Raw genomic sequence first — 23,251 nt, 5'->3', positions numbered from 1 at the left:
GCTTGCTGTTAAAAAAAAAAACCTCTACTGCATTACAAGTGCTATATTTAACTGTCAAGAAAAAGATTAACATTCTTAACCGTAAAAGGAAACGAATTATTTCCACAAGTTTCTGAACAGACAGACGTAGCAATGGAGTAAAAATGAACATTTATTACAACTCAACTGGTGTGATACTAAGACAGTGTCCACACAGCTTATGTCACAGTCACAACAAAGCTTCAAACCAAGCACATACAAGGCAACATTGTAAACCTTAAACATGGTTTGAATACACATTAAAAAAATTGCTTTCGGCTTTTTAAAATGTCAAGTAATTCGATCACTTCAACATCACACAGAGGGCCACTCTAATGTTTCTTGAAACTCATTCCAGATTTTCTGTGAGTGAAATGTAGAACAGGGTTCCTGGGTATCTTATGCAAACATGATATTTTCATAACTTCTCCTTTGTGATTATGGCATGAAGCCATGATCTTTCAAATGCCTGGCACAGCTTATAAAGTATTTGGATGCTTTGGAACACAGTAATCACAGCAAATAGACCCACAGGAGGGGAACTTGATAGTCATATTATTGGAAAGGCGTCCAGTAACACACACAAACACAATGTGCAGGAAGTCACACTGCTTTCAACAGCAGGTGTTCTGTACTGGGGTTCTGCACTATGTGAAGTGCAGGACATGCAGGAAAATGCAAGACAGAGTAAAACAGTTTGACTTTGTGAAGTTCATGTTGCCTGATCCTATACATGTTTATATGGTAGTAAATCCTGCTTTGTTCAATAGGACCTAACGTTTTATTCTGTTTTTAATCTGTTGGGAGCTGGCCAGAGTGGCTGGGGAAACCCAGCCGGACAGGCAGGGTATAAATAATAAATTATTATTATTGTTTTTATTATTAATAATAATTATTATTATTACTGCCAAATAAAGTGTGCATAGCTTTGCAGCCTTCTGAAAAACTAGCTGAGGTAAGGTATGCCAATGACTTAAAGAGTTTGTGTGTAATGTTTGCTTCTAGTGTGTTCAGATTTGAACACACTAGAAGTGTTCAAAATAGGTTTAGGGAGTAAACCTATCCTTGCAAAGTAGAATGAAAAATGAAAAACAATGATTAACACACAGATTGTCAGATTATCAAAATAGCTACTTGAGTTCCGGTTTAAGTATAGTTGATATACTTGGAGAAAGGTAGACAGATGTGTTGTAACATTCTCTTCTTACATTTTTCCCTTTGAGATTATGTCAACTATCTCAATGACTTCTGGCTTAATGCTGCTTTACACTTTTGAAAGGATTACATGAGCAATCAAGAAAGCATTTAAGCTAGTAAAAAATAAGTTTTTTAACAGAAAATTCCATGTAGCCTCAGCTGGTGTTCCCTTTGTACATTAACTCAGTTTTCTGGCTGAATTTCACACTGTACAATTTCATTCTGATACAAGTTCTGTTTACAACCTTGTTGCTAGAAAGAAAGCAACTAACATCTCACAACAGATCTTGGACTTGCAGATCTCAATAGAATTCTTTGGTATTATGAACAGCTGCAAAACAGTTGTTTCTCCCCAATCTAACAACCTAAACTGAGTATAACAAATGCTGACTTTATAGTAAAAGTCTTTGGTTACATAAAACCAAATTAACACATTTTGACTGGTTGCCATATGGAATTGTTTCTTTTCAGTGTAAGACATAATGTACAGTACTTGATACATTATGTATGGCATTTTACAAAATATATTTACTAAAATTGCCATCTATGACTCATCAATGTTTGTAAATTACTGTGGCTTAAATCACTGTAATATCCCTTTTCTCCCAGAAAAATGTTTTTAAATCTTTCATTCCCTTGTTTTTAAATTTTACAGTAAATGGATTTTTTCTTGTAGGCCTAAAAGATGTAGCTCAGCAGAACAGTAATACTGACAAATAGCATCATAACACCATTAGCTAACAATAAATGAAGGCAGTGAACATTTAGTTATGCGGAAACATCACACAAGACATCAGCAAAGAAGGAAGTTTATGTCAGTCCAATTTCTTCGAGTACACTACGAGGGGTTTCCGCTTCCTGTGGAGGGAAAATTAGAGAATGAACAGATTTTGTGCTCCTGGCAAACCATATGTGCTATGTTAATAGAGAATTGATGAAATTCAGGATATGCACCAAGCAGTCGCTAGTTATGCAGAACACTCTTTTATAATAGTACTCATCACACACACCCATCCCTTTTCTTTTGTCGTCAAACAGAGGAAGCAAATTATTTTCTGTTTTCAGAGCAGAGATAGGGGATATTGCTATTAAAATTCCCACTCCCACCCACCCCAGCAGGCATGGCCAGTGGTCAGGAATGATGGGAACTGTAATCCAACAACAAGTGGAGGACCACAGATTCCCCATCCTGTTTGACATAAAAGAATGCTATGATACCACTAAAACTTTTTAGAATCAACACTTCTAGTTTCAAAAAGTTAGATTTCTATACTTTATATGTGAAGTTTGTATGGTACTTCTTGAAGTGATTTGATAGCAACTGTAATGTTAGCCGAACATCAGATGTTTCTAAGACTACCTTAAGAAAAGCACACCATGTTGTTTTTCCTGTTAAAAGCATAACTTGTAATTTTTGTATAAACACAGAGAGTTTACACTTACTTTAGCATCCTAAACAAGGCACAGCACCAAAAAGAGAGAGTTAGAGTTAGGCAACAATTTTCAGAAAAGGCAGCATTGAAAATGTGAAAGAATATAGTTAAAGATGCATTTTGAATTTCTGTATGTTCAACTAAAGGAACAGAAATGGGCCACGAAACTTACCAGATTAAAGACAAACACATTAAAAAGAATTTCTACTTCATGATTTTAAAACTGGAAATTTTGAAAAGGCTATTGTCAGGGGACTGAAACCACAAGAAACCTACCTTTATTATTCATTTACACATCATAGAAATAAACGATGCTTCTAAATATTCATGGATATAAGGATAAAAGAGCTGGACTATCACAAGTGGGGCGGGATGTTCCTAGAACCTCTAGATTAGCATAGATGGTACATACAATCACCAGTATGATCACTTGCCACCATTCTGCATTGATAGAAAGACATGCTAGTGTATGGAACTGAAGGGCAGGATACGAGATAGCACTGCAGTTAAGTTTTAGCCTAATCTGCTCTGTGTAAAGAAGGTGTTTCCTGACAAATAGATCTATTGGCAGTGAAAGGCAGCATTCTTCCAATTTGTGAGGCAGACTACAGCTCCTTGCCACACAAGAACTACTTCCATCAGCAGCTGCAGATCAAGAAGATAGTATTTTCTTCTTCCTTTCACTGATTTGTGAGGTAGGTTAGAGCCACTGTATGCCATGTGAAGCATAGGCTGGACTTCCATGCTAGTTGGAGCTATCCACATAAATGTTCATATTCTCCTATCAGGACAGGACCTAAAGGAAGTAGTGCTTATGGACTCTAAACTCTGGGCAATATGCAAATACTATCAGACTATTGTGTGTATTTTCATATACTGGGTAAAAAAATAAAAGTTAATTTGCACCTTAATGAACAATATTTTATGAGTAAATGAAGCAAGCACACCCTCAACTAGTTAACATCCCAGATGCAATCTGGGAGCATTTAAACTACATAGTAGCTGTGAATATCAATCAAACAAATGTTAACAGCTGTTTGAAAATGTGTAACTGAGTAATGCTTGAGAATCAATTTAAATAATGCTAATGCATTGAAGTTTGAATCATTTATCAAACATGTTTTCACATATTTTATGCCTGTAGATTAGAATTACCAAAGGCCAACTGCACAAACATGAAATATATCATAGCAAAGAGATGGAGGAAAAAAGAAGCCATTCACGTCAGGAGTGCATGCAATACTTTATTATAGACATGCCATGAAAACTAATTCACAGAAATTTACAAGCATGCAGCCGTATAAAGCTATAACATAACACAGCACCTCATTAGCACTCCATGCACAGCACTTTAAAGATTCAGGCATGAGGAGAATGCAAGCAGCATTTAACATATACATTCACAGAAGCAATACAACAAAAACAGGAAAGTTTTGTAATGGGAAAACATCCTAAGATTTGATACTAATACATCCCAGACTGTTGTAAATTCAGAATGTTAAACCCCCTTACTTGTGAACTGACATTTTTGTTCAAGTAAAACACGTATATCTGGAATTTTCTATTACTTATAGTTCATTTGGCTAATCCTGCCCCTTTCCTATTTTTGCAATCACTATTTTATAGCAGCCTCCTGAGCAATGTAAACAGAATTAGTCTACCACTGCTCACACTTGGAATGTTCACATTTCTGAATAGAAATTGCAGAGTGGCTCAGAATATCTGTGGATGTTTCTGTATGATTACCTGCAGGCACATATTCTGCCTGTTGCGGCAATGTTTGGGTCAGCTCCATTAGTGCACTGAAGTATAGTCATATAAACAATTTTTTCTATGGCCTACGAAATTTTTCTCATTATCTATTAAACGAACATTTAACGGGTCCAACAATAATTCACTATCAATGGATTTCTGTAATATATGCACAAAAACCAATTCATACTTAGTTTGAAAAATACAGTCCCCATGGTGTTTGCATATTTAAACTGCAATGTTGGGCTCAACGTATTCCAGCTTGAATACTACATGCCATGACAAGTGCTACTGGTAAGATTTAACATGGAAGTTATGGCATGCTGACAAGACACATGAAAAGAAAAAACACAGACATCACAAATGGTAGGAAAAGAAAATATACAACAGCAAAACAAATGTGATAAACTAATTTGTTCAAGATGACTGGATTCGTCCAGCTGAGGATAAGTATTCTGCCATGAGTAAATCGGCTCTATCACGTCTCTGTATGCATGGTGAATGAAGTCATTTAGTATACTGGGACATTAAAGTATTCATGACGTGGCTACAAAAGAAATGTGCACATTCTTTATAAATAGTACAAAAGTTTGCATGCATACAATAATGCAAATGGTTTTTTATTTAACACTACTTTTAATGCTATTACACTATTTCTACACCAATCTTCTCGATCACATGCATTATTAAACAACATGCTATTCAGGGTTTGAAAAGCACACCACTGTAGTATGTTTAACAAACTATATGCAATTAGACATCAATGAATCATTTGTTTAAAAAATGTTGCTCTGTGTGTGTGTGTGTGTATGTGTGTGTGTGTGCGCGCATGCTTCCATATTTCACAACAAGCTTGTGGTGACTCGTCTGTACCATGCATGGCTATAGTCAAACATTATTTGTTTGCATATGATTACATTTAAGTAGAGAAGGCAGAACTTTGCCTGCCTACTGCTGAATAGAATTGTCATTTTTCCTTTTTAGTGGAGGCACAGAAAGAGGTGTGGAAATTAAAGTACGCAAATTGTTCAGTTTTTGATAATGCATCTAACTACATCAAATTCTATCCCCGCTCTACCCAATGTGTTTTTCAGCATGGCAATTTGCAAGCAAGGGATTGTTAGAATATCCCCCCATCAGCAAAAAAATAAAGTGTAGTCTTGCAAATTATCTCTAAGCACAATGACCACATTCTGTCTAATCCATTTTTAAAACCACTTGTATTAACATTCCAAGCCAGCTAACCGTTAATCCAACTACTCAGATGGAGACTTGGCTTTTGGGATTTCCTGCCAACCAAGGCCAATTTAACAGGATCTTAAATTCTCTCACACTTCTAAGAGCTTCTGTACAATCAGACTATTCATATAACTGTTTCAGGACCAGTTCTAAGAAGACTAATCCAAAGACCCTTCTGAGAATTCTCATTTAAATAGGAATGCCCAAATTCTCATGCACAATAACCAGGCATAAGAATAGCCTGTGGACATTCCCATAGCACTGTGTTTATGTATGAAAAATATGGGCTTTCCAGAAAATGTTAAACTGGAAAGTCTCCCCCCCCCCAAAAAAAAAATTTCTTCTGCTCTAATATCAACTGGGATCCATGTTAGTCTTATATTTAGTTAACATGTAATATCTTAATGAGAAGAAAATGAACTTTCTCAACTAATGTGAAGTGTTCCTGTTCAGATAAGATTTCCAGCCACTCCATTCCAGTTTCCCTCCAGTTTTCAATCTCCGTCCCCCTGCAACATTGTCTGCATTCTATGCTTACTAAACACGTTCTGTTCTTGTTAGATCATTTTTGCACACAACTCATGATGCTGCATAAGATTGCAAAGAAACAATAGTTAACTTCTCAGGCAACAGAGCAAGAGCTACATCAGCTTTAACCTTGACTAGCATTCCCTCCTACAGTGTCTTTGAACAAGTTCTTAAAAATACAAAAATAATTAGTCAATAACCTAGACTCGGTGTTCCCATCCGCATCAGATTTTGCTCCTTCTGTTTCACTTTGCCCCATGTGAGCATGCATTGTGTAGCATTTCTGAAGGAGTTTGTTGCATTTAGAATATTATATAAGGAAGAATGAAGTTTTACCAGAAGGGTGTGAAGGTCTGGTTTGACTTACTAATGTTGAGCTTTTGCGATTTTTTTCTTTTAAATTCAAATTGCACAGAAGCACTTAAGCAAACCACTCTTGAGTAGGACAATGGCAAAGATAGCTAAACACCAGTAAGTTGATTTGTTATTATTTAACAAAACATTTTATTTTTTACATTTTCCAACCTCAGACAGGTAGTGAAAAATGAACTGGTTCAAAACATTACAAAAGTAATTAAAACATTAGGTCAGGGCAGGCGCACTGAGTCAAGAAGCTGTTAGCTTCTCAATGACAATATTCTGCACTGCAGCCCACCCACATAATTTTTGCAGCTCAGGTCCTAAGCAAATTTCTATCACATTGTAGGTAATGCTGACACGAAAGTGTCTCTTCTCTCATCAAATTTGGGACTTTGCAACCAAGTGGAATAGAGAAGGGAAGACTTACTGTTTGAGCCATGATGTACCCTCCATAAGTAGAGCTGAAGATATGTACCAGCATGACTAGATGGAAAATTACTCCACAATCACACTCAAACCAGGGGCAGAATCCACAGAACAGATGAATGTATTGTAACTTTGAACAATTTCATCTTTTGTTCAGTCTATTCAAGGGGAGAATGGCCCGCAGCAATCATTCTATATAATCGCTGTGGCACACATAAATGATGGTAGAGACAACCAAATCCTAGAGTATGGAGCATCTTATATCTTTAGGAAGGGCTGTAGCTCAGAAATCAGGTTCAATCCCTGTCATCTCTGTGTAGGGCCCGATAGATAATCCTGTTGAAAACCACTGCCAGTCAGTGTAGACAGCTTCCTAATTGTCTGATTCAAAATAAGGCAACTTCCTAAGTTTTTGTTTCTTCACCTGTGGCGTGGGATCTAGCAACAGCTGCTATCTACACTAGGGGTCCACACCAGCTATCAAGCAGATCAGCAACAACTCTAGGACATCCAATTCATTATTGGCTGTGGCCAGGTGCGTTTCTGTTCAGCTTAATCTTATGTGCCAGCTACATCCATTCCTGGAGTCTGCAGATCTGGTCAGGTGATGTAATACCTTAGTTACACCATGCCTGGATTGCTGCAATGTGCTGTAAATGGGGCTACCTTTGAAAACTGTCTCAAAACTATCAGTTGTCAAGAATGTGGCAGATTACTGGGGGCCATGTGACTTTCCTATTAAACACAGGAAAATGAAGACAATTGGTCTTTCTAACTTAGTATTGTCTACACTCACTGGCAGCAGCTCCTCAGGGTTTCAAACAGGGGTCATTCTAAACACTACATGGAGATGCCAGGAATTGAACCTGGATCTCCTGCATACAAAGCAGATGCTCTATCACAAAGCTATGGTCCATTCACAACTACTGTTCAGGTTTCCAATTCATTTCCAGGCTCAATTCAAAGTGCTAGTGATAACCTTTAAAAGTCATTCAGTTTAGGACAGAGTTTTCTGAAGGACTCCCTTCTGTAAAAGCCTGCACATGACTGAGTCTTCAACAGATCACTCTTGTGTGTCCCAACAACTTTGAAAGGATGCCTGGGAACAGAGACAAGGTCTTCTCAGTGCCCATGTGCAAGCTCTAGAATTCCCATCCCGAGGTAGGACAGTACTTCTGCTACTCTGTATATAATTTAGCTCTGGAAAGTTTTCAGTTTATCCATTTGAATGTTCACTGGGATTTCTTTAAAATACACTTACCTTTTTGTGTAACATATTCCTCTAAAATACTCAACAAAAATGTTGCAATGCACTATAGATGTATATTAGGCTTGTCCTATGAAATTGACTAGTAAAGCATAAATAAATAGTTCTGCAGCAAGGCCTATGGTAATTTCATGGCCCTTCCAGGTAATGTTTCAATGCATAATTAGGCCCTACCTAGCAAAAAACTTTGTGAACCTTCCAACTTCTATTAACACCTAAAGATTAACAACACCAGAACAAAACCACACACCACACACTTCAAACCGATGCTGTTAGTATGAAAGGAAAATAAGACAAGAGCACCCAAAGCATATTTCAATACTTTCATGCAAGTGTTGCACAAGGTTAAGTTCATCACTGGCCACTTTTCTGTTCTTCTTTTTACTTATCAGGCAAGAGTTCCATTACACGTGCAAAACTCTGCAAAGCACCCATGTAAACCATGCCACCAAAACGGTAAATTTGGTAGTTACCAATCGTATGGATGGGATCAAAACGCTAAGGCTTTAGACTGCTCTTAATCATAAGATATCCTCAGACAAACCTCCCCAGTCTTCATTCTGGCTCTACAAACAAAATCAAGCACAATTGAAAATTTGGCAAGTCTGAAGTTTAAACATTTTTTTAAAAAATGTAGCAGAACTATCTGAAAAAATATCCACTATTACACACACTTGTACATATGAGGACCGCTAAGGCCCTCAGGTAAACGGCTTCTTTGCATTGCTTAAAAAGTCAGTGTTATCAAGGACAAAGCTAATGAAAATGTGACAAAGACAACAACTCCAATGAACTCCACATAAAAAACATGAGAACTCAACACCACAAGATGTTTCTTTTTCAACAGCTAATCAAGCTTCAGGTTGGGGAAGTTATTCTGAACACAATGAGAGCATTTGTTAAGAGTCAAGCTATATTTGACAGTAGAAGATACTTCCTACTTGTCAGCTCCATTCCCATATAAAATGGGGGGTGGGACTCAGGTCTTGCAGCAAGAACACTGCACCCTTACCCTCCTCCTGTGCCTTATTTCCTCTCAGTTCATTTTGCCAACCATTTTTTTCCATTAATGATCCACTTCTGGTACTGGAGCTAGAAACAGGGAAGTGTCTGAAGCAACTGAATACAGGGAGGTGAGGTACATGAGAAAGTCAGTTAGTCGGTCAGTCTCCCATGGACGCCATTTACTGTTAAGGACCCTCAACTTTATATGACAGTGCGGTAGACACATAAATTATAGTTCCCACCATGTCTGATTTGGTCCCCAAATAGATCACATTAATTCAGATCTCATCATTTGAAAACTCTTGCAAGATGTAACTGGACTATTGGATTTATTTTTAATGGGTTTTTAAAAGACAGTATCTCAGAGAATGCTAGCCTCTTTGAAGTTTTCTTCTGAAGAGTACAACATAAAACCTAAAAAGCTGAAGTTAAGCCTTTCTTAAAGTTAGCATTTAATTTTCAATAGTGGAGTTATGCCATTCCCAAACTATTTAGTACTATGTAGAATACATTAATTCCCTCATGCTACAAAGGACTACGATGTAAGACATCGATGAAGAGACAATAGAGAACAAGACAGAGTTCTCATTCAATATTCCTGCCTCTGCCGAATACTTTAAAGACTACTTTCTGTGCTGAGGTCAAAGTACCAAACATCCAAATAGGGTGATGACAGTTATCTAATTCAAAGCACAAGCTCTGTAAGGGAGATTAAACAGCTTTACCACACAGAAAGGTGCTTGCTTCATAACTTATGCAAGCAGTTCAGAAACACACATCTCTCAGAGGCAAAGCATAGGTACTGATTCTTTCAGTGCTAAGTATTACAAAAAACCAATAACTACATTAGGTATGCAATGTATTTGTTATTTCCCTATGTCACTCCAATATTACAAGAAGTTAGAAATCATGTAGAAGGGACAGAATGATTATGTGCATATAGGCACACAGTACACAATACATTTTTTAACCATGGCATCCCCTCACTTCTCCATGTGATCTTCGTCCTCCCATGTAAACTTTAAAGCCTTGCATTCCTCTGGCAGCTCTAGACAGAGCTAAAGGACTGCTGCCATACCTGTAAGTCAGGCCAAGTATGTAACATGGAGAACACTTTAGATGTAAACACTGTCCCAAGTCCTCTCCATATCTTCAGCAAGCTAACTGCAAGTTTGAAATCATATGGAAATACTCTGAACAAAAAAAAGTAGGAGCTGAACCAATGTTTGGCAGCTGGCACAGTTCTGAGTCACTACCAGTACCTGGGCCATAACAGGGAATGTGGGGCTTAACACATCTATTGCTCACTACTTTTCGCCATAATAAATGTGTCTGCAAATCTTGGGGAGACAAGCATATGAAGTGTGGTTGAGGGAAAGCATCTTGCAATTGAAGAGTGAAGCATTTCTTCCCATTTTTCCCCACTCCATATCACACTGCCTCCCATGGCTTTTCAGCTCTGATTATCTTTGTTCTCAAGTTCCCACTTTGTTCTGGATTAGGCATCTCTTGGTCTTAAAATATTTTCTTCTTGTGCCACATCCAAGGTGATTTAAATGGGTTGCATGGAGCTCAGTTCTGCAATGACTTAAGTATTTCTTTCACCAGAACTTAAGCTTAAGTAGTAGATGCATTCTTGTGAGATCTTTTTTGTTATCTGCAAGTGAACATGCTCACTGTCCACTCACAGAACATGAAATGAAGAACTATGAAGCAATGATGCACTAATTTAACAAATCACAGTTCTAGTTAACAGAGTACTTAATTTCCAAAAATAATGGAAATGTACTACTAATGTAACCCTCCCCATGAACTATGTGCTTGATAATAAAGTAATTCTAAAATACACAATTGAGTAAGAGCATTTGCAATCTGTCCTGGAAGGACTGATTGTCCTTCTTTTGTCCTTGTGCTTCAGCTTGTCAAACTGATTTTTAAAAATCCTTCAGTGTTAGGGTATGAAGGAAGTATTATGGTATTAGCTACAAAGGCAGGATAAATGACTCTTCCTTGTCTAGCTTTTGTACAGAGAGTCCCAAGTGAAAAGCTACTTATTATGTTTACATTTGTTTTATCAAACAGATTGTTACATACATATAAGGCAGCACTGATTCCAACCAAAGCAAAGGAACGGAATGACACACACATCACCCATTACAAATAGGTTAACTTCCAAAAAGACACTAACCAATGTAAAGGAAACACAAAATTCCACAAAATTTTAAAATGTTTAGTTTTTGTAACTTTATGTAAACACAAAGTCTAACACAGGTACTGCAGTAACAAATTCTGTAAAAATAAAGTACATAACTAACACACTATTGAAAAGATAAACTATCAATTATACAAACCCTGAAAGTCTATGTGAATTAAATGATGATGGGAAAGAGTAAAACTGATAAGGGGAAAATATTATTTTATTTCCTTTTAACATTTAGATGTCACACATTCAACAACTTCCGCTGGGCAGCTGTACCTCCCTTGCAATTTCTTAAACAAGATTTGTTCTGGCAAAACTATGATTTTAAAGGGGATTTGTATGGTAGTGAAATCTATGTATTTTGTTCTGCAATTTATTATTGGACTTTTTTCTTGAAGAGATTCCAAAAGGAACTGCATTTTAGATTGTTTTTACTATGGTTCATTAGCCACCTCAGACACTTTTAACTGAATGGTAGGTTAGAATTACTCTGTAAAACAGACGTGCAAAATTTTGTTCACAACAGCTAGTGTGCCACTGCACTCTGGCAAGCAAAACAAATGGCCAATCTTGTTCCCAAACTTGGGAGCTATAGAGCTAGCTGCAAATTACTCTAGCAGCTGTGTAATGATCCCGTCCTTTCTTAAAGCTGGGGGGTGTTTTACCACTATGACAGATATCCTGGGCGCCATAGTTCACCAAGCTTCTCACCATACTTTCCTGCTGGGAAAACCTCCTTGGTTGCTTCAAGCCCAATAGCAACTTGACTTGGAGTAGTCAAACCAGTGAATTACCCACAATCCTGTCCTGCAGGGGAAGCATAGCGAGTCACTGGAGCACATGGCTAAGAAAAGTCCTGGCAACCACTATTTTTGGCTTGCCTAGCAAGGACAGCCAAAATTCTGTTAATAAACGAATCCACCATAAAATTATGTGAACAGAGTATGCCAATATTTTGTACTAGTACTATGGAGCCAGATAAATTCTGGACTGTAATGCCAGCCAGATAATAGAGCCAAACTAGACATGACATTTGCCACATGGCTTGTCTTTGTATCATTACTTTTTCTTTAACATATAGCCAGCACTTTGAAGAATCCTTAGAGGGGGCCATGGCATGTAGTAGTTCACAGAGTGGATAGACTCAACAAAAATACATTACCAAGAGGAGGAGGAGGAGGTACACACCCCCCTCTTTTACCCTGGCCACAGAGGCATTGCTATGTCTGACTTGCAGCCCCAGAGCGCTTTGAGAGCTGGTCTGCCAGACCCTTCAGTGAGCCAGTGTGGTGTAGTGGTTAAGAGTGGTGGAATCATAATATGGTGAACCAGGTTCGATTCCCCGCTCCTCCACACGCAGCTGCTGGGTGACCTTGGACTAGTCACACTTCTCTGAAGTCTCTCAGCCCCACTCACCTCACAGAGTGTTTGTTGTGGGGGAGGAAGGGAAAGGAGAATGTTAGCTGCTTTGCGTCTCCTTCGGGTAGTGATAAAGCGGGATATCAAATCCAAACTCTCCTTCTTCTTATGGGGTCCACTTTTCTGCTTGCCTTTCTTCCTGGCAGCAGCCCTCAACTCTCTCCCCAGAACCCCATGCAGTATGTATAGCTATGTGTGTACAAGCGGCTGTCACCTGTCTAATCTTTCTGTTCTCATTTCCTCTGTTTTATAATACTTAAAAATCTGTTAGGGGAGGGAAATCCTCCTCCCTTCAACTTCCTTCCACTCCAACCTCTGTAAAATCATATTTATGAAACAAACCTGTTAATTTCCTATCAGCCTACATGGCACTGTGCACTATTAAGATCAAAGCAAACTAAACCAATAGTAACCATGAAGTAAGATCATACAACTATAGCAAACAGATCTCTCTGCAGCCTTGTCCTTTGTGTGTTTACTCACAAACAACACTATGCAAGACTTGCTCCCAAAAGTGTGCATAGTGTTGCAGCTGTAAAAAAAAAATCTTCCTCCACCCCTTTAATTCATATTCCTTCCTCCCTAATTTCTAATATCACATTTTCTTCCTGTGGATAGGTTAAAAGAGAAAAATCATTCTCAGCTGTGTTTGAGGTTGCAAGCCTAACCATGTATATGCAGGAGTAAATCCTACATAATTCAGCAGGGCTTACCCCGAGGTAAGGATTAAGTTTGGAGGTTTAGTGACCAAAGCCCACCCATCTACTCATTGCCTTTTTCTGCCTTCCTCTGCCATCTGTCCTACTATCCCTATTTGCACAAGCTTGACTTGCTGCACCCAACACCTCGGCTCATAGGCACTTCAGTAATGCAGACTGTTGCCCCTATGGCCAACTTTGCAGACATGCACTGCACACATGCACTTTAAACAAGCATGAGCAGGTTACACCTCATGTAAGGAATAAAGAATCTCACATTTTAAGAAAATGGAAAAATATATACTGAAAGACACTGTATGCAATCACAACAGTCTTGATGGCTGTTGTATTAATCACAGAATTCTATTTGCCACCTGCTCCTTCTGCAACTTTTTCTAAAGCTTCTTATATAATATGAACAAGCCAGAGTATTTGTGGGAATTCAGAATCACTACACTGTCAACATCCGTATGAAAACTTCCATCTAGTTGAGCCTTCTCCTCAGTATACTAGCATTTTAAAGGCAGTGAATTTTTAATGAAGAATGCTTTTAAACAAGTAGTCCCAGTGTATATATTCTGAAGTGGCAAAACCCAAGAAGTTAATATATATTTGGATGGGATGGCCACTTAATTGCCAGCATAAATTTATGGTTTATTATTTTAAAAGTCTAATGAGTGGATACAGGAGGACGACTGAAAGATGGGACTTCAACAAAACACATATCAAAGCAAAGCAAATACACATCTCAAAACACCACCCATGTTTGCAATACAAAGCCACAAAAGTTCACATTTGCATAACTGTACAAGCACACAGGCTAAATCCATGTTCCTTTATGTAGAAACAGACTTGCTGTATTTATAACATGGCTCTGAACCAACATTCAAAACATCTGTAGTGCCAGTTCTATGTTATCACCTCAAGATTGAGGAATTTTATGTAGCCTAACAAAAAATGAGTTGTTCCAACTACTGTGTTGAAACTCTAATTCTAAATCAGTGCACTAAAGGCAACAGAGTTCACTAATATTTATGCAGCTGCTATCTGTATACCAATGAGGCTAGGTAAAGGGTGTCAGTATATGGGGTGGGAACAACAAGGCCAGAAGCAGGACCCTTACTATTGAGTTAATTCTTACGTATTTCAAAGATTTATGGCTTTAACATATTACATATTTTGATATATGCTATGCTGTGTTATATTGATTATTCTGATGCTGTGTTAATTGAGTTGTTTTCTATTAGTCTCTTCGGGCTTCTCTCAGGAAGTAAAAACAGGATGTAATACAGGAAATGCATTTTGTTAGCAGCTGAGGTGCAAAGTTTCAACCCAAAAGTCTACTTTATTTGCTACGGTTCTAAGACTAGTGTTATAACTATTTTCTAAATGCACAGTGTATATCTACTTAAGTTAGCTATGGCACTGTTACTTGTTTTTAAAACACTTAATGTTAACTATACCTTAGCGTCTCAAAGAAGAGAGTCTAGCTTCTGGATTTCAGCAATGAAAGAGGCATACATGCATCAGGTATGACAAAAATTAGTTATAATCATTCAGTTAATTGAATAAAAAGAAACGGATATAAATTGAATAAAAACAACAGAAATGCCTAGACAAGAAGACACACACATGGAGACAGTAGCTGCATGTCTAGCAACACATACAACACCAAACACATTATGAAAGGAAACCTTAAAAAAATAAAGCAGTATTACTGTTCTTTATAGGTTATATACTGAATATAGTGATGCTAGCTAACAGAATAAGAAGTGGGTAAAGCAATATTGTACAGAAGAATATTGAGAAGCTACATGCTAGACATGCTGAAAAGCTTTTTCAACAACTTCTGGAGAAATAAGATGCTTTTCTTAGAAAAGAGTAAAGCATGCTGGTGGAGCTTTGGCAAAAAAAAACACAATTTTCTTACCTCTTGTAATAGATCTGCTTGTTCAATGGCTTTAAGAACATTTTTCTTTGAGGTCTCCTGTACTTCCCCTCCCAAAAGAAATTCATCCAAAATAAAATAAGCCTTCTCAAAATTGAAGATGATATCAAGTTCACATACCTAGAAAACATAGGAAAAAACATGTTGAGATTTAATCCCTTCTTTAAACTGCCAAGTTAAGATCCTGTAGTTTTTAAAGAAACACACATTGTCATGATCTTCTGTGTGATCACTAAAGGCCATGTCACGGATTTGGTAAGGAACAAACTTTTGAGAAAATATTATTATTGATTTAAATAGTAACATTAAAATATAAGGAACAGGCATTTAAATAAGTGTATCATTTGAGCTCATCAACCAGGCCTCATGTATATACCACATAGTTCTCTGAATTATGTAATAGCATTTGTAACAGCAGCAGCACACTACTGAATATCTTCAAAGAAGATTCAGTGAAGTTGCTGACGGAAGAAATACTACCAGTAGTTTCTTGGTTGTTACATACAGTATTGGTATTTGACATGCAATATCTGACAAATTCTTTACTTTCAGACTTCATTAACTGTTCCCAGTAAGGAAACAGACCTATATAATGCAATGCAATAGATAACTTTTTTATTCTCATTCACAGTAATAATGCATACATGCTGTAATATAAAATCAAAATACCAAATTTATTATTCTTTTACAGCACTTTTCAGAGTGCAGAATACTATTAAAATTCCCCAAAAGCACTGTGAGGATGAAAACTAATGTCACATAAGCAAACTTCCACAGTGAAGCTTCCTCTTCTTTTCCTTCTCCCTGCAACATGCCCGCCCCGCTCCCAGGGCAAATCTATTGTTAATCTAGATCTGGCAAACCTCATGAGTAAATTTTGAGGGCTGCAGGGAGAGGAGAGGAAGAGAAAGGCCTCTTCAGAAATCTGTTCCACTCATGTACAGACAGCACTGGGTGTTATTTCTTATGTGTATTAAAACATTTTTTTTATTTTCTTCAGGAAAAATAAGTCATCTTAATTTGTGTATTACATAAATAAAAAACTTCATTACAGAAATTTATAATATAGGATGAGACCCAATGGAGCTTGAGTGAGTATCTACTTAGTCAGTGAGGCTTCTGCTTTCTCTTCTCCCCCCATGTATCCCCCAAATTTGTTCTGGAGGTTGGGAAGAAATTCTGGAGCAGATTTTGGGAATGTGTGGCAGCAGGGAGAAAATGGTGAGAAGAGAAACCCAAGTCCCATTACACAAGTGGATTTCCACTGCCCAAGCAGGCAGACATCATTGGATGTCACCTACAGAGACTAGAAAAACAAATTAATAACTTACACTTCCAAAGTATTTATCAAGCAATTCCACATAACGGTGAATTATTTCCAGGGTTATTAGCTCATTATCCTGATCTTCAATGGCACAGCAAAAGTAGAGACTTGCATATCTGAAAGAAACAGGTTACTCTAATTATGAAACACTGCCAGATTGTTTTAAGAATTATACATACCCATTACATATTTCACATAAATTAACAGTGCCAACTTCCTCAGAGTAATGCATTAACTTTCAAAATTAACCTGAATTCACAAACTTTACAAACTGGCTTGAAAATAGCTGTATTATGGCTTTTTCCAAGTACCTCATTGTAGTTGCCAGTTTGTGGACAAGTTTCATATATGAGTGTGTTATCAACAGTTATTCAATCAATAGCTATAGGAAAGATTATAATAGAAGTTATCGTTTTTATGAAAACAAACTTTCAAGATGGCTGTGGAAGCGCCACCCCCAGCAATCTTTTCCATCTCAAGGGCCACATACCAGTAGTGAGTGGGGTGTAGAATGAGATACTTAATTTTGTACAGTAAGCTATATTCTGCCAAATAAAAGCCAGAGGTTTCTAAATACACACACACCTTTTATCCTCCACCCAGGCAAGGAAGGTGCATTAATACATTTCAAGAACACATTACAGCCAGGCAAATCACTTTAGGCTGATGCAGAGTGAAGGGTGTGTGGCCTGAATGGAGATAGAGGCCTGAAGGGTGTTGGAAGTGCTACAGCAGGGATCATTCAGTTTGTAATTTAAGGGTAACCTTTGTTATCCATAAGTCAACCAGACAGTAAGGGTAGAGGAGTTGCTTAGCAACCAGTAAAGGTAAAATGGTGTTTGCTGAAGCAGCATATGCCTATTTATACATTGCTTTTGTTCATTTTCCTCAGCACAGTGTTATCAGGATTTCTTTTATTTCTGGCTACATCGGCATTATTTAAGTGACTTTGCTAAGAGAGGGGCCCCTAAGGTTCCCCACCCTACTCTAGAACACAACCATCATCCTAGGTACTTTTATGTGGGCCTCTTTCATGGGAGGTTTGGAGAGTGACAACACAAGATCAAGCCTTTTCAATGATGGCTTGTTGAATGCTCTCTCCAGGGAGGCATGCCTGGAACAACCTTTATCTGTTTTTATCTGCCAGGCAAAGACTTTTCTCTTTGTCCCTTAATTTGAAGTGTGGCATTGTGGCTTGTTTCAGTGGGGTGCGATCAGTAAGTCCTCATTTGTATTATCAGTTTAACAGTGTGTTTAATTTTTTATTGCATTTTCTCAACTGTAGAAAATTGGCAAATTAAATAAACAAATAATTAAATAAAGTGGTAAGTAGTTTTGCAGGGCATGACATTTCCAACTGTGAGAGATTTATGAATGCACTGAAGCACAGGTAGTACTTGATCTGTTTAGCTATTGAAACAAAGATTGAAATAATTTCACTGTGGTAGCAAGAACAATTTTCCTTCACGGCATTAAGCAGACAGTACAACATTCCATAGCTCTTAAATTTACAGTTGAACAGGCGAGAAGAATAAGACAAGTGTAATTGTGCAACCTTTCTATATTTGAGCAAAATCAAGTCCTAGCTTATATAAAATAAAATGATGTAACATTTAACATTCAAGTACATTAAATAGCCTTTAAAACACAGTTTTCAAATATGTATGCCTCATTTAATGAAAAATCTGAGTCCATAACTTTTTATTAAGTGTAAAATTATCTCATTTTTACAACACAGAAAAAGTACTGCAGACACGAATAATTCCTACAATGCTATTGAATTATATTTGAGGAAAGTTGAATATGTTTTTCACACATAAGAGAAATCCTTATTTCTACTATTCAATATATCTTTTGTTGTATAGAACTTATAAGTGTAAGGATGGAAAACCACCTTTTGTAGACAATCTTCAGGTCCCTCCACTCCAGAAAACTGCACATTTTCGGTTTACGGGCCAAGACTGTTTGAACAAGTTCTCTTGTGATTTTCTTCTTTTCTTTGTCAGATAATGGGACATACCATTTCTGAAGTCTCAGCTTCCCTTGACGACTAAAAAGCAACATAAACTGCATCTGTTGAGTTAAATAAAACACAGTTTCATGTCAATCCTTCAGTCCCGTTGCATAGTGTGTGCTATACATTTGAGAAAGCGTTTGATCATTAAGATCACCAGCATTTTTCTTTCCAATTAAGCTCTAAAAGCAGGCTGTGGGAAAGGACATCAAGGAATCTCAAAAGATAGACAGTGGCTCATATTTTTAAATAATTATTTTGAAAAATCTGGATAAGATAAACACAGTAGTGAGTTTTATCAATGAATCATCTAAATTGTATACAACTGTATACAAGTGAAGTTTAAATGCAAAACATATTCACAGCAATTAATCATAATTTACTAACATCTTCCCATTGAAGACAAATGTAGCATAATGCCCTAGGTTAAAATTGTTGCTGTTTTTATAAACATTTCTAGAACTCATTGCACAGCAATAGAAATTCTCAACTCTGAAAAGCTATAAATTTCATATTAAACAGATCTCTAGTAGCAAGATCCTTGTTATCTGGGTCAGTATTCTTCAATTATGGGTTCCCAAACATTGTTGGATTTCAACTCCCACCATCCCCAGCCATTTTGGGGCTTAGGCAATGGTCAGGGATGATGGAAGTTGTAGTCCTATAACTTCTGGGGACCAAAGACCACTGATCTAGTTATGCTGTTGCAGGTGCACAATATACTTTATTAAAAACCAGCCCATTCTTCTACACTGACTCTGCGACTGTACACAAAAGATATGACATAAAATAACAATGCTGAAAATATAATGCTGTTGGTCAGACTGGCCTTAGCCTTCTTCCTATATCTATGTCTACTTCTTTCTGCAAGCAAGCTATACAGAAATTGTAAACAAATTTTACACTCAATTTGAAAGACATCATCCTGCAAACATTTATGCAAGCATTACACATAATCCACCATACAGATTGTGGAAGGTTTACTTATGTGAGCAAATTTAGGTAACAGATAAATGAGTATTGTTTTGTGGTTCATTATGGCCAGGCTTCCAATTTTTAAAAATAAAAAAGCGAAGAAAAGAACATATAATGCAACAAACAACCTGGGAGAAACAGCTAAAAACAAGAAAAATATACTAAAGAACCAACTTATAAACTTTAAAATGCCTTGATAACTGTGCCTGAACGATATGTGGTGAGGAGGCAGGTCAAAGAGGAAGTGATGGCATCCACACTAAATGATATTAAAAAAGCAGGAACATTGATGCTTCAAACATGAGATGTGATTCACATATTGCAAGCCATACTTGAAGATAGGTCTCTGGTTTCAGAAGGTGGAAAATACTGAAGAAAATTACTGTATTTTTTGCACCATAACACTCACTTTTTTCCTCCTAGAAAGTAAGGGGAAATGTCTGTGCGTGTTATGGAGCGAATGCCTGCGGGTGGCGGAGGGGATCTGCTGCAGTCGTGAGCAGAGGATCCATGGTTCCCCTTCCTTCCCTCCTCCGTGGCTCGCTTTGAAACAGCAAAGCGGGAGAAGAGCCGCGGAGTGGGGAGGATAGAGGGACAGAGAGCCTGCTTCTTTAAAGGAGCAAAGTGGGAGGGGAGAGGAGCCTTCTCCCTTATACCCCTCTTCTTCATTATTAGCAGCATCCTTCTCCACACACCCCACACGTGTTCCTTGTCCCTTGAGTGCTTTTCCTTCCTTCCCCAATTAAAACGTGGTTACAAAGCACGGATCCACATGGATCCTCAGGATTTTTGCACTGGGTCACCCCAAATTCACCATCAGATCACATAGCATGTCCATGGCTACATCTTGCACCAAAAAAACCACGCACCCACTGTTGCCTGGGGCCACAGTGGTGCAAAAACGTGGTTACAAAGCATGGATCCACATGGATCCTCAGGATTTTTGCATTGGGCTACTCCAAACTCACTGTCAGATCACATGTCTGTGACCACAGCATGAACCACAAAAATCATATATCCACTGTTTCGTTTAGAATATTTTTTTTCTTGTTTTCCTCCTCTAAAAACTACGTGTGTGTTATGGTTGGGTGTGTTATAGAGCGAAAAACACAGTATGTACCATCACACTATATTTTGAGTTCAACAAAGTGCATCTGGGATTGTGGTCAAGTAAATTTGTACTAAAGAATATCCACACACACCAAATATGCATGCAGTTCTTTCTTAAGATCAAGTGAACTTCGGAGTTGAAATCTTTTTGAAGGAACTACCTAGACCTTTTTGGCCACACACAAATATAAAACTTGCCCCTCTTACAAGTAGCTACAACCATGACAGGTCCATTCATACTTAGGGTATTATCTTCAAAATGGAGTTAGAACATGAAAATACCAAGTTCATGAGGTGTGTTGCTGTGAGCCAAAGATTTTGACTAAGCCTTGCTTGCAGAAGTTGTTTTTCTGTAAGCTCTCCTCACTATGTAGAAGGCCTCAGTGAAAGTTACAAGAGAGTTACTTTGAACTTTAAAGGCATTTGTCTCTTTAAAAATACAAGTTAAAAAGCAATTTGTATTCTTGAGCCAGAGCAGTCTGGACAGTTAAATATGGAAATTTAGTACCACACAAACCACACATTTCTCAATCTGAATATAGTGATGTATCTCTCACTTTATCACATGAGATACAGGAAGAGGAGCAAAGAATAAACAAAAGGAAATCCTCCCATAGAACTTCAGAGCAATATAGATTTGTTCTATTTTACAAATCCCAGAATATTAGGCATAATCTAATCCGATCTATGAAGTGTCCTTAAATGGGTTATTTGTATGGAGAATCAAAACTGCAATAATACCATAGGGCAAAAGCTTACCTTATTTATAATACATTTCTAGCGGCTAATCTCCTTAGTGGAAAGCAGCTCACCTGCAATCCCCACTCATGCTCAAAAAATGATCTCTCTCCCTCCTTCTCCCAGGGTCTCTCAGCATACATATGCAAGACCACACTAAGGACAAACACCATTCTGCTTTTAGGCTTTAAGCGCTTCAAATTCGCATGTAAGCATGTGCAGGGAAGGGATGGAGGGGAGAGGGGAGCCACCTTTGTTCATCCAGGCTGCGTGTGGATTACATCCCCCTCCTCAAAAAAGAGAGAGAGAAATAGCTGAAGCGCATGTTAGGAGCTGGTTACCCCACTCATACATCCACTTCCTTCCAGCATCCCACTTATGAGGAATCGCGCACGGGTCCAACTACAACCACGGCCACCAGAAGCAAAATCCACAATAAAAGGCTACAAGAAGTGAATGGTCTTTTTCCCCCCCCAGGGGGTGGTGTTGTGTTTGTGTTTGTTGAAGGCAAGCAGCCTGCCAAGCCAGCGTGGCCTCAGGGGCCACGAGAACGACCGAGGGCAGCGCCAAGGGGCCAGGCAGGAGACTCTTGATCTCAGCGAGGTCGTGGGTTCGAGCCCCGCGTTGGGCAAACGAGTCGTGCATTGCGATGACCCTCGCGTTCCCTTCCGACTCCTACCATCTCCTTCAGAATAGGGCCTAACACTGACGGGTCACGAACAGCTCGACCGACGCATCTACCCCGCCAAGACCTCGAGGAAAAATACTCTCTCTTTTTTTGTCAGCACGTAGAGCCCGCGCGGCTTGTATACAAATGCACGCGCTGTGTATTCCTGTACCTGGGCGCACATTTTTATATATGCACACGACGGCGGCGGCGAACAAGAGGCAGCGGGAGAGTCTTTACAGCCGGTCTTTACAGCCTCCCCGCCTTCCACCCGCCGGCGTATTAAAAAAAGGGGGGGGGGCTCCGTGAGGAGACGCCTCTGACCGTTATAAGGAGGCACAGGCGCGCGCGCGAGGCCAGGCTCGCCGCATCACTTACCGTTAGTCAGGAGCGTTCGAAGCGCGCGCACCGATGTCTCTGCGTGAGTGTGTGCGTGTGCGTGTGTCTGCTCAGCGCTCTCTCAAACTACGCAGGGAGCAACCGCCGCCACGCTCCCCACCAGAGCGAGGGAAGGGCGGGGCTCCTCACGGCGAGCAGGCCGTGCCAACTGTGGCGGGGCCAGGAGGCGGGGCCAGGAGCTCGTCGCAGGGGGCGGGCGGGCGGGCGGCCCCACTTCTTCTCTCCAGCCACCAAACTTCATTCGCCCCCTCGCAGCGGACACCAGGGTGTACCCAAGGGGCGGGGTGCGTGTGCGTGGGAGCGCGGCGGGGCGGGGTTGGTGAAAGGAGGAGGAAGGATTTCCCGGGCAGCCAATCCCTGAGGCCGAACCGCACGACAGAAGGTTGGGGAGCGGGTAGTAACCGGTGCGCAGGCAACAGCCATCCGGACACGGGGGGTTGTGACAGGAGCGAGGCGGACCAATCAGAAAGCCGGGTAGACGCAATATTTGTGTTTCCCCCGCCTCTACTCGCATCTCGCCAATCAAAAGCACAA

The 23,251-nt window shown here is 39.0% G+C and overlaps 1 protein-coding gene across 7 annotated transcripts; it reads right to left on the bottom strand.

Moving 5' to 3' along the window:
• Positions 1 to 133: 133 nt before the first annotated feature.
• On the bottom strand, positions 134 to 22,851 carry AP1S2 (adaptor related protein complex 1 subunit sigma 2). 7 transcript variants are annotated; one of them, XM_081859146.1, is made up of 6 exons: positions 22,491 to 22,659; positions 18,709 to 18,887; positions 16,822 to 16,930; positions 15,473 to 15,610; positions 8,694 to 8,786; positions 134 to 2,073 (listed from the first exon to the last, which is right to left on the bottom strand). In XM_081859146.1, exons 1-5 carry the CDS (start codon positions 22,500 to 22,502, stop codon positions 8,742 to 8,744), a joined length of 483 nt encoding a protein of 160 aa, XP_081715272.1. In that variant the 5' UTR covers positions 22,503 to 22,659; the 3' UTR covers positions 134 to 2,073; positions 8,694 to 8,741. The 7 variants fall into 7 exon arrangements, with proteins under 7 accessions (XP_081715272.1, XP_081715273.1, XP_081715270.1 ...); XM_081859147.1 differs by lacking the exons at positions 8,694 to 8,786; positions 22,491 to 22,659 and adding an exon at positions 22,697 to 22,851 and having other exon boundaries at positions 134 to 2,069; positions 15,460 to 15,610; XM_081859144.1 differs by lacking the exon at positions 8,694 to 8,786 and having other exon boundaries at positions 134 to 2,069; positions 15,460 to 15,610; positions 22,491 to 22,660.
• Positions 22,852 to 23,251: the final 400 nt, after the last annotated feature.

The sequence above is a fragment of the Podarcis erhardii genome (assembly GCF_964252035.2).
Source record: "Podarcis erhardii genome assembly, chromosome: 4".
NCBI classification, from domain to species: domain Eukaryota; kingdom Metazoa; phylum Chordata; class Lepidosauria; order Squamata; family Lacertidae; genus Podarcis; species Podarcis erhardii.
Note: the sequence above shows the minus strand (reverse complement) of the source record. Positions and strands in the feature narration are given on the sequence as shown.